Source organism: Ovis canadensis, chromosome 13 (assembly GCF_042477335.2).
Source record: "Ovis canadensis isolate MfBH-ARS-UI-01 breed Bighorn chromosome 13, ARS-UI_OviCan_v2, whole genome shotgun sequence".
Classification (NCBI taxonomy): domain Eukaryota; kingdom Metazoa; phylum Chordata; class Mammalia; order Artiodactyla; family Bovidae; genus Ovis; species Ovis canadensis.
This window is the reverse complement of record NC_091257.1, coordinates 57,712,091-57,725,991: the sequence shown is the minus strand read 5'-3', so window position 1 is coordinate 57,725,991 and position 13,901 is coordinate 57,712,091. Positions and strand designations below refer to the sequence as shown.

The 13,901-nt window shown below is 59.8% G+C and overlaps 1 protein-coding gene across 1 annotated transcript in view; it reads right to left on the bottom strand.

Annotated features, from left to right (window-relative positions):
• Positions 1-1,744: 1,744 nt before the first annotated feature.
• The window catches only part of PYGB (glycogen phosphorylase B), a 34,514-nt gene continuing 22,357 nt past the window's right edge, over positions 1,745-13,901 (bottom strand). Inside the window, exons 12-20 of the mRNA XM_069547854.1 lie at positions 13,768-13,882; positions 13,304-13,405; positions 12,624-12,771; positions 9,101-9,159; positions 7,431-7,572; positions 5,781-5,988; positions 5,196-5,330; positions 4,104-4,170; positions 1,745-3,039 (exon numbers count right to left, since the gene is read on the bottom strand). Of these exons, the coding sequence (XP_069403955.1) occupies positions 2,887-3,039; positions 4,104-4,170; positions 5,196-5,330; positions 5,781-5,988; positions 7,431-7,572; positions 9,101-9,159; positions 12,624-12,771; positions 13,304-13,405; positions 13,768-13,882 (1,129 nt within the window). The 3' untranslated portion in view covers positions 1,745-2,886. The remainder of the gene's footprint in view (positions 3,040-4,103; positions 4,171-5,195; positions 5,331-5,780; positions 5,989-7,430; positions 7,573-9,100; positions 9,160-12,623; positions 12,772-13,303; positions 13,406-13,767; positions 13,883-13,901) is intronic.

Genomic DNA, 13,901 nt, shown 5'->3' with positions numbered 1-13,901 from the left:
GCCCCCGGCCACTCATGGAAGGACTCAGGCTGCTGGAGTCCAGGGACTCCCATTCTGCCCTGGGAGTGTCAGCTCGTTCACTCACTGGTCGTGGCATTTGGCCAAGCCTGCCTCCCACGCACAATGCCAGTGCCCGCTCACCGCCCCGCTCTCACCCCCCGAGAGAGATGGTGTGTGGCTTTCGAAGGGGGCTGCACGCCGTACAGTACAGGGCTGGTCGCGGGCGGAGGACTTTGGTTCACCCAGCTCTCTGCTTGGGCTTCCCTGGTAGCTCAGCTGGTAAAGAATCTGCCTGCAATGCAAGAGACCTTGGTTCAATTCCTGGGTTGGGAAGGGATAGGCTACCCACTCCAGTATTCTTGGGTTTCCCTTGTGGCTCAGTTGGTAGAGAATCCGCCTGCAATGCGGGAGACCTGGGTTCGATCCTGGTTGGGAGGATCCCCTGGAGAAGGGAAAGGCTACCCACTCCAGTATTCTAGCCTGGAGAATTCCATGGACTGTATAGTCCATGGGGTTGCAAAGAGTCGGACACGACTAACTTTCACCTTCTCCTAAAGGCAGGCCTTCCTCCCCTAGATCCTTAGGCTCTGGCACTTTGGAGTCAGTACAGAAGTTCCCCGGGGTGGGGAGGAGCTTATTTGCCTTCTCTTCCCCACTGCTCTTGGCCTGTGAGCAGCTGTGAACTGGCTGGAGGCCCAGAAACAGGTGATTACACCCACTTCGAAACACCTTAGAGCTGCCCATGGCAATTCTCAGCCACCTGGGCCTCAGCTTCACGTCCCCTTGGCTTTCTGGGACGCCCATCCTGACCTGACAACTGCCTTCATATAACTAAAGCAAAAAGCCAGTGTGGCCAGGGTGGCCCCCTGGGGCTTCTCGGGCTTTGTCACAGGCTCCTGGCAGCCCCACAGCCCAGAGCCACGCCCCCTGCTTGTCCTGACCGGCGAGGCCGTCTGAGACCATCTACACTTCGCTCACTCTGCCTGGGCTCAAGTCTTCCTGTTTTCCCTTATATTTTGTCTGTGTGCGTTGCCTCAGATTTTACGGTGGGCGGTGGGTGGGGAGGATAAAGTAGGATACAAAGTGAAAATACAAGCTGCTAGTGTTTTTACAGGTGTCTGACAGCCTGAAGATAAAGCCTAACAAGGTTGCTGAGCAGGTAGCTCCAGCCCTTGACACCTTTCAGGTAATTAGGCCTACATGTCTCTGTTTGGGGGTGTCTCCGCTTATTACCTCAGTCCAAGCTCAGCTTAAACTGTGGAGTAGGACTGACCTTTTGTTGAGTCACAAAGTCAGTCTGTGGTCAGGAACGGCTCGAGATGCTCACTGTTGATCTGTGGTCACAGCCTACGGAAGCGGGTGTCCTGGGAGTTGCCCCTCCACCAACACTTGGGTTCTCTGGGTAACACTGAGCCCTGAGTTCACACCTTGCTGGGTTTTTTATTTAACTTGCAGCCATACAGTTTGGGGAGGGGAATGATTTGGTCCCCAGGAGTTCTACTTCGCAGGACCAGGAGTGGGTGGCAAAAGACAGGTGCAAAGAACAGAGCAATTCACACGCGACCGCCAACACCCAGCTGACGCTCTCCCAGTGCTGGGTTTGATGACTCAGGCTCACGGGGCTCTGAGTCCCACGGCAGCTGGGTGAGAGAACGTCCTGTCCCCAGTCCCTGAGTGGTGGGCCACAGTGTATCCCGGCCGGGACACACAGCGTCCTGGGTGCAGAGACACAGAGGCCAGAGCATCTGGGCACAAGCAGGTTTAATCGCTTTCACACACGAGGCAGTGACAGCGAAGGGCACAGTGACGGTCACGCTTGGCCTAAAGGGCGGGCAGCAATGGGTGCTGGGGGCGTGAGCACAGACCCCCCAGCTCTGGTGGGGCGAGAGCAGAGCCCCGAGCCACCCAGGTCCCGCATGTGAGGGCGCAGAGCCTCTGGAAGCTTCCGCCCCCAGCTCCCACCTGCTCCCTGGCTTCGTCCTTCCCACTGCTCAGCTGCCATCCCTGGTGCCAGCCTGCCGTCTGGGTAGAATGGAGGGTGGGCTCCCCTCTGGGCCCACTAGTCCTTTTCCAGACCAGGTTTTTCTGCTGCCTCCTGCCTGACAGGCACAGGGAGGGTGCAGGCCTGGGAGAGGGCTGGGCATTCAGCCTCACCCAGCTAGGCGGGGACACAAGTGGAAACACCCCACCATTGCCTCCCCCAGCATAAACTTCAGAAGTGCTATTTTCCGTTGCTAAAACAAGTAAAGACCTCAGCTAGTTTCATTTCCTTGTGAAAAATCTTCGAAAAAGCAAAATCAAACCAATTCTGCACCAGCCAGCCTGTCCTAACCGAAGCCCCTGGTGCTGGACACAGGCATCCTCCCCAGTGTCACCCTCGGTTCCCTGGGGGCCTTCTATCTGCTCAATCTGGAAACCCCGGGGTGGGTGCCCACATGGCAGTTATGAGGACACGGCCCGGCACACTGGACCCTCCCAGCATGGCCAGGAGGCAGAGCTGGGCTGGGAGAGACTGGATGGCCAGCCTGTGCGCTGCAGAAACACACACTTGCCCAAGCTTTGTCACGGCTACCTGATTGGACCCCGGAATGCAGAGGGTCAAAACTGAATACGAGCTCACACAGGTTTGAACAAGGCCGTGGGGAAGCTGAGTGGGCATCCTGGGGGGTGGGGGGGTCGGGGGGGGGGCCGAGCCTGTCAGTGCTTGGGACCTGCTCTCCGGCAGGCGATGAGGGGGCATCTCCACACCCCAGCCCCTCAAAGCCACCACCACGATTCCCCCAGCCTTCCTGGAAGTGGCACTGAAAGAAGCAGGGCGCTAGGAAAATGCTTGGAAACAACGGGCAGAGTCAGCATGGGGATGAAAGCTGGTCCCGAGGCCGGGGCCTAGTCCCTGGGGAGGCTGGGCGGTGGGGTCTGCAGGGCAGGGGGCTCCGCGCCCCAGATGTCGCGGGCGTACTCCGTGATGGTCCGGTCACTGGAGAACTTGCCCGAACAGGCGATGTTCCTGATGACCTTCTTGGTCCATTCCTTGGGGTTCTGCAGAGGGAGGCGGGCACTTAGTGACCTCGGTCTGTTCCCAGATGCGCTCAGCCCTGGGCAGCCTGATGGAAGGCAGGCCCTCAAAGCTCAGAGCTCACTGGGAAGGGGGCCCGCCCACCGGGAAGTGTCCAGGTGAGCAGACAGGGTCTGGAGCCCGAGGGGTCCCGCCAGGGCAGAGTGCACACAATGCACACACCCCGCCAGGAGGGGATGCACCCCAGACGGCATCCAGTGCCAGGAGGGCACTCATGGAAGGGAAGCCCGGGGTCACCTGGCCTCCCAGGCCCCCTCCTGTCCTGTCTTAGGAGGAAACTTCGGGAGCTATTTCCTGAGTTGAGGGGGATGGTTAGACACAAGCCCCTCGGCCGTGTCCAAAAACCTGCTTTAACAGATCTGGGCAGTGACTACACAGCCACTCCCCCATTGCCAGTGTCCCCTCCTACGGCCATCCCTGGCCAGCTGCACGGGCTACGACACCCCATCACCTCCCTGAGCTCAGGACCTGAGTCTTCCTGGGAGGGCCCCCTGGCTGTGTCCACTTCCTGCAGGTCACACAGAGGCAGGACCTGGGGCCAGGAGTGGAGAGCCAGCTCCAGCATGCCCTCTGTAGAGCTTCAGGTCCTCACTCTGCTCGCTGGCGACATGTCCACTGCCCGAGAAACCTCCCTTTAAGCACAAACGTCTTTGCTGCTCACAAGCCCCATCTCCTGCCTTGGACCTCATGCCCTGCATCACCCCTGCCCTCCTCACTGCACGCAGGCAATCAGACCGTGGGCCGGCGTGTGGCAGCACCTCTGGGAGGGAAGTCCTGCCCTGTCCACTGGCTCTGTGGCAGCGCCCAGGCTGCAGGGGCACGTGTGCTGGTGTGGACAGCAGCCTGGCCCCAAGGGTCCTAGGCGGTAGCCCAAGCAGACGCCCAGCTGAGGCAGTCCCTGAGCAAGAGAGGAAGAAGCCCGACCTGCTCTGGGCCACTACGTCAGCTACAAGCTCCCGGGAGTGGCCCGAGACAGCAGGACATGGTCCCACCCTGCAACTTCCCTGCCAGGGCCCAAGAACCTTACCCTGTACAGCTGGTCCACCTGGGCCTGGCACGCCACGTATGCTTCATAATCCGCAAACACCTTGAACCTGAAATGGGAGACAGGATGCTGGGCTGGGCGGGTGGCGAAGGAGAGGTCAGGAAAAGGGCCCCCAGGTTTGGCTGGCTGCATCCTCGTGCTCCACATGACAGGGGTGGCCACAGTGGCTGTGCTCTGAGCAACACTGCTGTCCTGCAGACACTACTCTAGAAAAACCTTATTACAGCCCCATGCTGTTGAAAGAGACTGTGCCCGTGGATTAGAAGAACACAGACTAAGGTCCCCCTCCACCTCCAGGGAGGCCCAGGGGACACAGGCTCCACCACCTGTTCTCAGTCTCACGAGTTGACAACTGGTGGTGCAGGATTTATGACACATAAACATGTTTTGTTTACAACTGAACTGGGATCACAATTCATAGAACCCCGTACAGTCCCTCCTGGATCCCAGAATCAGCAGGGCTGAGCGCCCAGCCCCAGACATGCATGGAGTTACAATACTGGGGCTGACAGAAGCCAGCAGACAATATTCATTGGAATACGACAGACTGACCCACAGGAACTGAAAGTGGAGTGAATAAAGGTTGATTCTCGGCCTTCCCCAGACCCGCCTTTTACCAGGGTGGAGTAGAGGCCTATGGTCAAGGCAGATGGCACTGTTGACCTGTGACAAGTGAGCAAGGCTGTGCCCAGAGAACTGTCACCCCATGTCAGTGGCCTTGTCATAAACACCAACCACGTGGAGACTTGTAACCTCACAAGTTCATTCTACCTGAACCACTCCTGGACTCCCAGGAGTGGTTAACACCCAGGCTCCCTGTACCCCAGGCACGTCACCTCCATCCACCCACAGAGGTGACATCACCTTGTCATGCAATCACATCACCAGGCTCTGAGGCTTGCCAAGCACGGTCAGAGGTCCCACAAGCCCGAGTGCCTGGATGTGACTGACCGTCTGGCCGTGGGCTGAGGTGGGGGTGAGCCTCACCAAAGCCCAGGCTTTGCCCCAAATGATGTGTGGTCTTGGGCACCCTGTCTGACCCAGTGGTGGGGAGGGACGAGGGTCCTATCCCACCTGTCATGGTTCAGCAGCATGTTGACGACGTCCTTAAAGCAGTCGGGCTCCCTGGGGGAGAAGAAGCCGCTGTTGATCTGGTCCACGGCCTGCTGCAGCTCGGGCAGGCGGTTGTAGTACTCATGGGCATTGTACCTGCAGGAGAGGGTGGACTCGTGAGCAGGTGCGGCTGGGGCCAGCCAGGCTGGGCTGGCTGCCAAGGGCACATCACCCCCACCTCCTCCTGGTACAGACACATGGTGGCTGAGACGGTCCTCCAGGAGGGGCTGCTCAAAGGTTCCCGCAGAGCCCCCACCCCTAGTCTGTGCCAAGACCTTGCAGGAAAAAATAACATGTGAAGTCAGACTTGAGAGCCATCAGGGAATCCGGGGAGAGGGAGGCGTGCAACAGACACGGGGCAGAGCCAAAAGGGGGCAGTGCTCACAGGCTGATAAGGTTCCCACCATATGGGTTCATCCCCTGGTGCCTGAGGCCTCCCTGGGTCCCCTGAGGGATTTCAGGCAACTAGGCCAAGCCGGGACCCCCTCAAGGTATCCATGGGTGTGGGGACACTTAAAGGAGAGAGAGGCCTCGAGAGGGACCCACCCTTTCCGGTCCAGGGCCTCCACGTCCTCCACCCGCAGGCCAAAGATGAAGAGGTTCTCAGCCCCGGCCTCCTCTGCCATCTCCACGTTGGCCCCGTCCATGGTGCCGATGGTGAGGGCCCCGTTGAGCATGAACTTCATGTTGCCCGTGCCCGAGGCCTCGGTGCCCGCGGTGGAGATCTGCTGTGACAGGTCGGCGGCGGGGATGACTGCGGGGAGCGGGACACAGGCAAGACCCCGTCAGTCAGGAGGCACAAGAGCAACAGGAACGGCAAGGGGACACCATGCGCTGCCCCCCACCGCACACAGCCCCCCTTCCCGACCAAGGGCAGCCCGAGGCAGCGGGTCCACGTGGAGATGCCAAGAAGCCCTGCAGTGGCAGAGGACCTCTGTTCTAGAACCTGCAAACCAGGACCGTACCAAAACCAGGTGGGGTATTCTTTCCCTTGTATCCTGACATCACTGCTGTCTTAGTCCATCAGCCCGTAGGCTCCTTAAACGACTTCGAAAGGGATCGACTCTCACAGAAGCAGAGGACCGGGGACGGTCTTCCCGAGGCCTCATGCCCAGGAGCCGCTCTGTACAGACTGGGCGTGGCAGCTGAGTCACAACCCCCCAGCAGCCGGGTGTTCCTGTGAGTGTCTCGCCACGGCAGCAGGAGGGCGGCTTCCATCCTGCCTGCCTCGGCGTGCCTGCTCCCGCATCCTCAGCCGGTCCTCAGGGCTGATGGATGCTGCTTCCCCAACCCAGCCAGTGGGCACTCGGGGTCAGCCAAGTCCAGAGTCCGGCCCGGTCTTCACGGTCAGGCTCAGGTGCTGGGATGGAGACACAGGCACCCCTGGCCCCTCGGGCAGAGCGACATGAGCAGACGGGATGGTGGACACATGACCACAGCAAGTCCAAGAGCTGGGGAGCATGGGGTCTGTCCCTGAGGTCAGTTCTAGGAAGCGCAAGAGCTAGCCTGGTAGTTCCAGGCGGCAAAGGGCCTGAGACGTGTGAGAAGCTCAGTGAAGCACGAACCACAGCCCAACCCCAGAGCCACAGATGGTACAGGGCAGTGGCGGGATCACAGGGATGGTGCTGATGACCTGGCCACACTGGACAGGGAGGGAGTATGAGAGCCTGCCCTCCACTGGATGCCTGGAGGGCAGCGTACAGTCCCCTGGACCAGAGGGGCTGCGACTTGGGCCACGATTCCAGGCTCAGGTGTCCTAGCACCTCCTGCCAGAAGCGGCTGCCTTAGAAAGGCCAGTCCAGTTCAGGAGAGCCTTGCTCTGAGGCACATGTGGCCACAGGCCCTTCTCTGGGTGGCAACACATACCCAGGACTCCCACAGTGGAGGGGCTCCAGCTAGATGCCCCCAGAGCAGATGCAGGCCAGAGTGAACAGGTGGGGACAACCAGAAGCGTCCTTGGGGCAGGGGGAGAGCGAGGGCATGGGCCACCAAGAGTGAGCCCAGGGGCAGGAAGGCCAAGCTGAGGGGCAGAGGCGCGAGGAGGGGAGGGCAGAAAGTACAGAGACCAGGGCCTTGGCTACCAGACCGGGGCCCCTCTGGCTGGGGAATGTGGTGTCAGGGCCATTAATCTGCCTGGACGCAAGACAGGCCCTGACCAGCAAGGGCTGCCCGTGGCATCAGGCAGGGCAAGCTCACCTTTCTCGGCCAAGGACACCCGGTAGTTTTCCAGGAAGATCACTTTGAGCCTGTCACCCACAATCGGGTCATGGTTGACGATGTCGCCAATGGACGTAACCAGCTTGATGATCTTCTTAGCCATGTGGTAGCCGGGCGCTGCCTGCAAGGGGAAAGGGGCACGCAGCACACACCCTGGGTTCGGGCCCCGGCCTGGACGCGCCCAGCTGAGCGGCTCGGCTGCTGGGAGGGGGCCCCATGGGGGCTGAGGTCACAGCATCCTTGCGTGTCTTTCATCCCGACAGACGGGCCCACAGGGTGCAGCACTCCAGCCGCTCCCTTGGTGCCGACCAAGCGCCTCTCGTGACAGCCCCTTACCCAACACGCACAGATCTGTCAGCCTCAAACTTCGGTTCCTGATTCTAGTTTGTTTTTCAGAAATGGAGAGAGGGAACAAGGACCCCTGAGAACTGACTACCAACCTCCAGGAAACACAGGGAACCCACCAAGGTTCTGGGAGATACCAGAGGGACATGGTCTGGGGGAGACACACAACCTGATTTCTGTAAAAATCTGCAGGGGAAAAAAGGCGGAATGTGGATGAAAACCTAGGGATGAGACATAGCTGCCCGGCGCCATGTGAGAACCTCACTGGGCCCTGAGTCAAACAAACTCAAGATGTCTAATAAGACAGCCAGGCATGTGGCCCTGGCTGGATATTTAATGACGTGGAAGAATTCTTGTCAAGTATTGTAGATGTGATGGTGGCGTTGTGTGGTTTTGCAGGAAAATGTCATTGGGAAGACAACTGATGAAGTTCTTAGGGGTGAAATCTACTTTGAGAAGGTTCAGCAGGAGTCAGGCAATAGGGTTGTGGATGCTCTACGAGTCTTTTTTCCTCTAGGTTTTCATTTCTAAAACACATTTTAAAACTTTCTGACAGTCCCCATCTCTGAGAGATGCATATGGAAATACTGACAAATGAAACAGATGCTGTCCAGAATCTGTTTCAGGAACAGCAAGAGTCGGGGGTGGAGGGGCGGCTGAGACAGAACACGGCGGGTGTGAGCTGCTGTCTGAGCTGGGGGAGCCCACAGGGTGCCTCCACCTGTGGAGCTGCTGAAGTCGGAGGAGAGAACAAACCCGGGCCCACTTGCAGCCCCCATGAAGCAGCCGTGCCCAGGCTCCTGGGAGAAGTGGCCTAGAGTCCAGAGACCTGTGGTGGGACCCACCGATGCCCCCTGGCAACACCCTGGGACTCCACGATCACGTGTCCTAAAGCACGTTCCACGGTAAATAAAACGCGTGAGGCCAGGCTGAGAGCAGGCCCACATCTCGCTGATGAAGCAGCCAGTGACCGGTGTCCACTCAGCACAAAAGTGCAGGGGACATGTGGAACGCTGGCAGTCACACTGAGGAATGGTGCTTCCCCACTGGAGGCTGGCCCTGGGGACCCCACCGCCCTGGCAGGCAGGGGCCCCGTCCAGCTCCCTTCCTGTGGCCGAGCTGATGAGACACCTGAACGTACTGGCCCAGAGGCACAGCTGGGGCTGGGACCTCTGGGCTTTGTGTGCAGATCGGCGCCCAGCCACCCGCAGCATCCATCCCAGATACAGGGACACTGCAGAAAAGCATGGTGGTTTGTATGTTCCCGCCCAATGCCAAGCAAGAGCAAAGAGGCGTCACCTCACCTTGCCCCCGATCATGACAGTCCTGGGCACAAAGGCCTGGGTGGGGTCCTTCTTTATTCCTGCAAAACAAACAGAAGTCAGCCAAGTGAGGCAACTAGAGCCAGACATGCCTGAGCCTTGCACTTGCCGCAGTAACCAGCGTCCTCAGAGACCAGCCCGATGCAAGCGCTGCACTGCAGGAGCTTCCGTTTACAGAACTCTGCACTGCGTTCGGGTTGGTGCCAAAGGCTAACCAGAAGCAGATTCTTCCAGAAGGTTCAGTGGAAAAGCTGTGCCTTTGTGTCCAGAACAGCCCAAGACAGGAGCTCCTTTGGGTCTGGTGACCAGGACTGAAGGCCCTTGCGTGTGTGATGGGCACTTGAAAATGGGTTGACCTTGGGATGGTGGTGATTAACCGTCAGCCTGTGTGGGGTGTCAGTGAGACCCTGAGCCCCCTCCCTGGTGGGACAGAGGGTGAGAAGCCCCCCAGAGCTTTCCTGCACAGGAGCAGACAGCTCACCTCCAGCCCCCGCAGAATGAGGTGTCCTTGCCAGGCCACTGGGTTTTCAGATTGCACTGGGGTGGTGGTGTCATCTACAGAGGAGCGGGGCTGCCCTAAACAGTATTCACCAGGGTCGGGAAGTGGCCAGGAGATTTACAGGAACTGCTAAGGGGCGTGGCTGATCTTTAACATCTGACCTCAGGTTCCTGTAGTCCCTGAGTTTTGAACCTTCCTGCTTCCAGATAGTGGACAAAGTGACCTGGAGAACAAGGTGGGGGGTGGGGGGGAAGCCCCAAATCCACAAGCTACGTTGTAAAGAAGAAAAATATGCAAACTCCAGATCAATGAGCAAGTCCTGCTGGGTCACAAGATGGGTGGGAGATGGGGCTGTGAGCGCAGGGCCTCAGGAATCTCGGCCTCCTGCAGAGGGAGGGGAGGAGGCAGGCAAAGAGCCCCTGAGGGCTGGGCGGGTGGACTATGTCAGCCTCTTTCCCACAGGGAAACCTCGGACAAGGGCCTGGACAACCTGGTGGGCAGAGGCCCACAGGCCATGATGCCTCCTGAGCCAGCCTGGAACTGGAGCCACAGTGGGGGGACATGGCCACAGAGAGGGGACACGGCCCCAGAGAGGGACATGGAGAGGGGACACGGCCCTGGAGAGGGGCATGGCCACGGAGAGGGGACACAGCCCCGGAGCGGGGACACAACCCGGGAGAGGGACACGGAAAGGGGACACGGCCCCGGAGGGGGACACGGCCACGGAGAGGGGACATGGCCTCGGAGAGGGGCATGACCACGGAGAGGGGACACAGCCCCGGAGAGGGGACACAGCCCCAGAGAGGGGACATGGCTCCGGAGAGGGACATGGCCACAGAGAGGGGACACAGCCCCGGAAAGGGACACGGCCATGGAGAGGGGACACAGCCCCGGAGAGGGGCATGACCACGGAGAGGGGACACAGCCCCAGAGAGGGGACACAGCCCCAGAGAGGGGACATGGCTCCGGAGAGGGACATGGCCACAGAGAGGGGACACAGCCCCGGAGAGGGACACGGCCATGGAGAGGGGACACAGCCCCGGAGAGGGACACGGCCATGGAGAGGGGACACAGCCCCGGAGAGGGAGAGGGACGCGGAGGGGGACATGGCCACGGAGGGGGACACAGCCTCAGAGGGGCGTCTGGAGCTGGGAGGCCGGCAGTGCCCTGGGCTCACAAGGTTCTGGCCAGGATCTTGATGCAGCTCCTCCAACCCCAACACACAGCTTTGCCACAGATGAGGGAAGTGTAAGCCACCCCCCGTAAGTGTCCAGCCTGTGAGGATGGTCAACGCAAATGGGAGACCATGGCCCAAAACGCAGCACCAAGGTGGGGGAAAACACAGGCCACAAGGCAGAACAGCCCCATGAGGTGCAACCCAATCACAGAAAGCACGGGGAGGAGAAACAGGCAGAGAAAAGCAGACAAAGCACGGAGACAGGACCAGCAGACAGCACAGGGCGGGCACGGGGAGAGCGAGCCCGCCACGGGCAGAACGACAGTGGGAGAAAACCCCAACCTCACGCCACACCACACCGGAGCCCGGCGAGGAGAAAGCCGGATCCGGGCCTCCACGCATTTCAAGGCACACCTTAGACGGGAGAGAAGACACCAGCCAACACGCTCAGAGGGCCTCGAGTATGGAGAGAACTGACCGGACGGCCAGTGGCCGACAGCTGAGCCGGACGAGCGCCAGCCGAGAGCTGCCCCCCAAGGACCACCCTCCTGACCGCGCTGCCTGAGGAGAGAGCGAGGCCGAGGACGTCGCCTCAGCCCAGCCACCCTTCCTGGGAAAGGCCACCGACGCCGCGGACACGGAAGACCCCGGGTCGCAGGAACCAAGCAGGGGGGCGACTGGATGGCCCTCACAGCAGACGGGGACCCAAGTCAGGGCACGACGAGGGGGGCTGCTCGTGGGGAGACCACACGCACACCCCCGTGCACACACACACACCGGTGGATGAGTGGGTGGGGGCCGCACGCCTTGCCAGCCCTGTCGGAACGCTGCCAAGGCCACGAGCAGAGGTGGTTCCGGGGGGCAGTAGGCGGCTCTGGCCACCAGAGGGGGCGGGGAGGGAGGGCAGGCCACCGGGAGACCCGGCCCACTGCTCAGGAGCAGGGGACTCGGGGGCACCGCTGGGGCGACGACAAAGGAAATGCAGGAAGTCACAACTGTGAAAGCAAACCACGGCACAAGACGGGGCCTCCGGGAACTGCCGCCTCTGGCCCAGGAGATGCCCGGGCCACACGCATGGGAGGGCGCTCCCCTGAGCCTTCTCTGAGCTTTGGGTCAGAGCTGCTCAATGGAAACCGGCATCTGAACTGTCTCATGAGTGACCGGGTGGGGCCCTGGGGACCAAGTCTCCCTTGTGGGAACTGGGGAGCTGACATTCTCCAGAAGAGCTTTATTTGTGGTTCCTCTGTTTTCAAAGTTAGGATTCACTTTGCTATTTTACTATTAATATTACTATGGTATTACTGCTGCTGCTATGTTACTATGTTACAAAATTTAAAAAACCATACGGATTTCCTTGAGGCTTTATTACCTCGTTTATAGAACTAGAAAATGTTCATAGCCACTTTGTGGTTAAGGGGCTCTTTGATTCCCATTTGCTTCAAAATTAAATGCCACTTAAACGTTACTAGTTTAAGGTGTACAGATGTAACATACTATTTCATCTTCCAAGAGTGCACTTTAAATGCCTTCCTTGCTGAGTAAAGTGTCTCTAAGTAACTTTAAACAAATCTAACAATAACAACTAAATATGAAAGAAAGGCTACACCGAACCTACAACACAGCCTCCAGGGACCCCAAGGCCCCACCCCAGAGGCAGGGCGTCCCCTGGGTCTCAAGCTCCCCAACCTCTGAGTTCACATCTCACTCCTTGTAGCTGCTGTGCTGTGAACACAAAACCAGAAGTCGCCGCTTAACGCGAACGTGTCACGTCAGATCAAGCACATGAGAAAAAGGCCTGGTCCACAGCGGGGTGTGGGCAGGGCACTCACGGTTGTACAAGGTGACCACGTGCAGGCAGTTGAGCAGCTGCCGCTTGTACTCATGGATCCTCTTCACATGCACGTCAAACATGGACGAGGGGTTGACCTTCACCCCGTACTGCTTCTCCAGGAAGGCGGAGAACTTGACCTTGTTTTCCTGGGAGAACAGAGGTTAGGACAGTGGGGTGTCCACAGGGCTGAGCCTGGGAGCCTGTCAGGGACGCGGTAGGGAGGGGCCGCCCCAGGGAGGACGTGGAGGGACGGGGGTCCACGTGGGCAGGAGCGGGGACGCGTGACCCCGAGAGTGGGTCTGCACGAGGGCTCAGAGCTAAGCGGGAAATCAGACCAACAAGCAAACCCTGGGAGAGAAGCGAGGGTGAGAAAGCAGAAAAGGGGACGAGAAGGCAGGGACGGAGACCCTGAAGGGAGCACTGCTTCTGGGCCCCCAGGGCCAGGCCAGGGGCGCAGCAGAGGGTCAGTCTCGGTCTTCAGAGGCCGTCCACAGAGCCGGCCTGCCTGGCCATGAGGCGGCTGTTGGGGGCCTGGGGGCGCAGACAGCAGCTCGAGTGGAGGTGCGGGGCCTGCGTCTATTACCACACGCTTCCCCCCAGACAAGCTCTCCCAGAGGACCCAGGGCCCCTCCACAGGGCCGAGTGGGGGCTGAGCTCCTGGCCCCATGCCGGGCCTACCTGCTTGACTTGGGCCACGTCCCTGATGAGTGCCTCGTCCCCGACCAGCGGCAGCAGCTTCTTCAGTTGGCTCAGATCTGTCAGGAAATCCTCCCCGATTCTCTGCAGAACCATGGGGGCGACACAGCTTCTGCGCTCTGCATCCCCTTTGGCCGCTCCTCTCCATCACACCCCCTCCCAGGAGATCCTGTACACTGGGGCCACTTGAGAACACGGGAACAACTCAACAATGACCCCACTCCCAGCTCACACATCTCGTCAGGACTCACAAGCTGGACCTGAAGCCCAGGACCCCCTCTGAACTCCTGCACGGACCACCAGGTCTGCCGACCAACCGCCAGGCTGGTCACACCTGTGGGCGGCAGTGCCCACCCCCCACTCGTCCAGGAGCCCCCACTCTCCACACGCAAGGGGGTGGGTCACACCCACACAGCCCCAGACGGGCCCAGGGGCACCGGCCTCACCTCCACGATGGTCTCTGCCAGCCCCGGGTTACACAGGAGCAGCCAGCGGCGGGGCGTGATGCCGTTCGTCTTATTCTGGAACTTCTCCGGCTCCAGCTCATAAAAGTCCTTAAAGCTAAACACATAGACCAGAG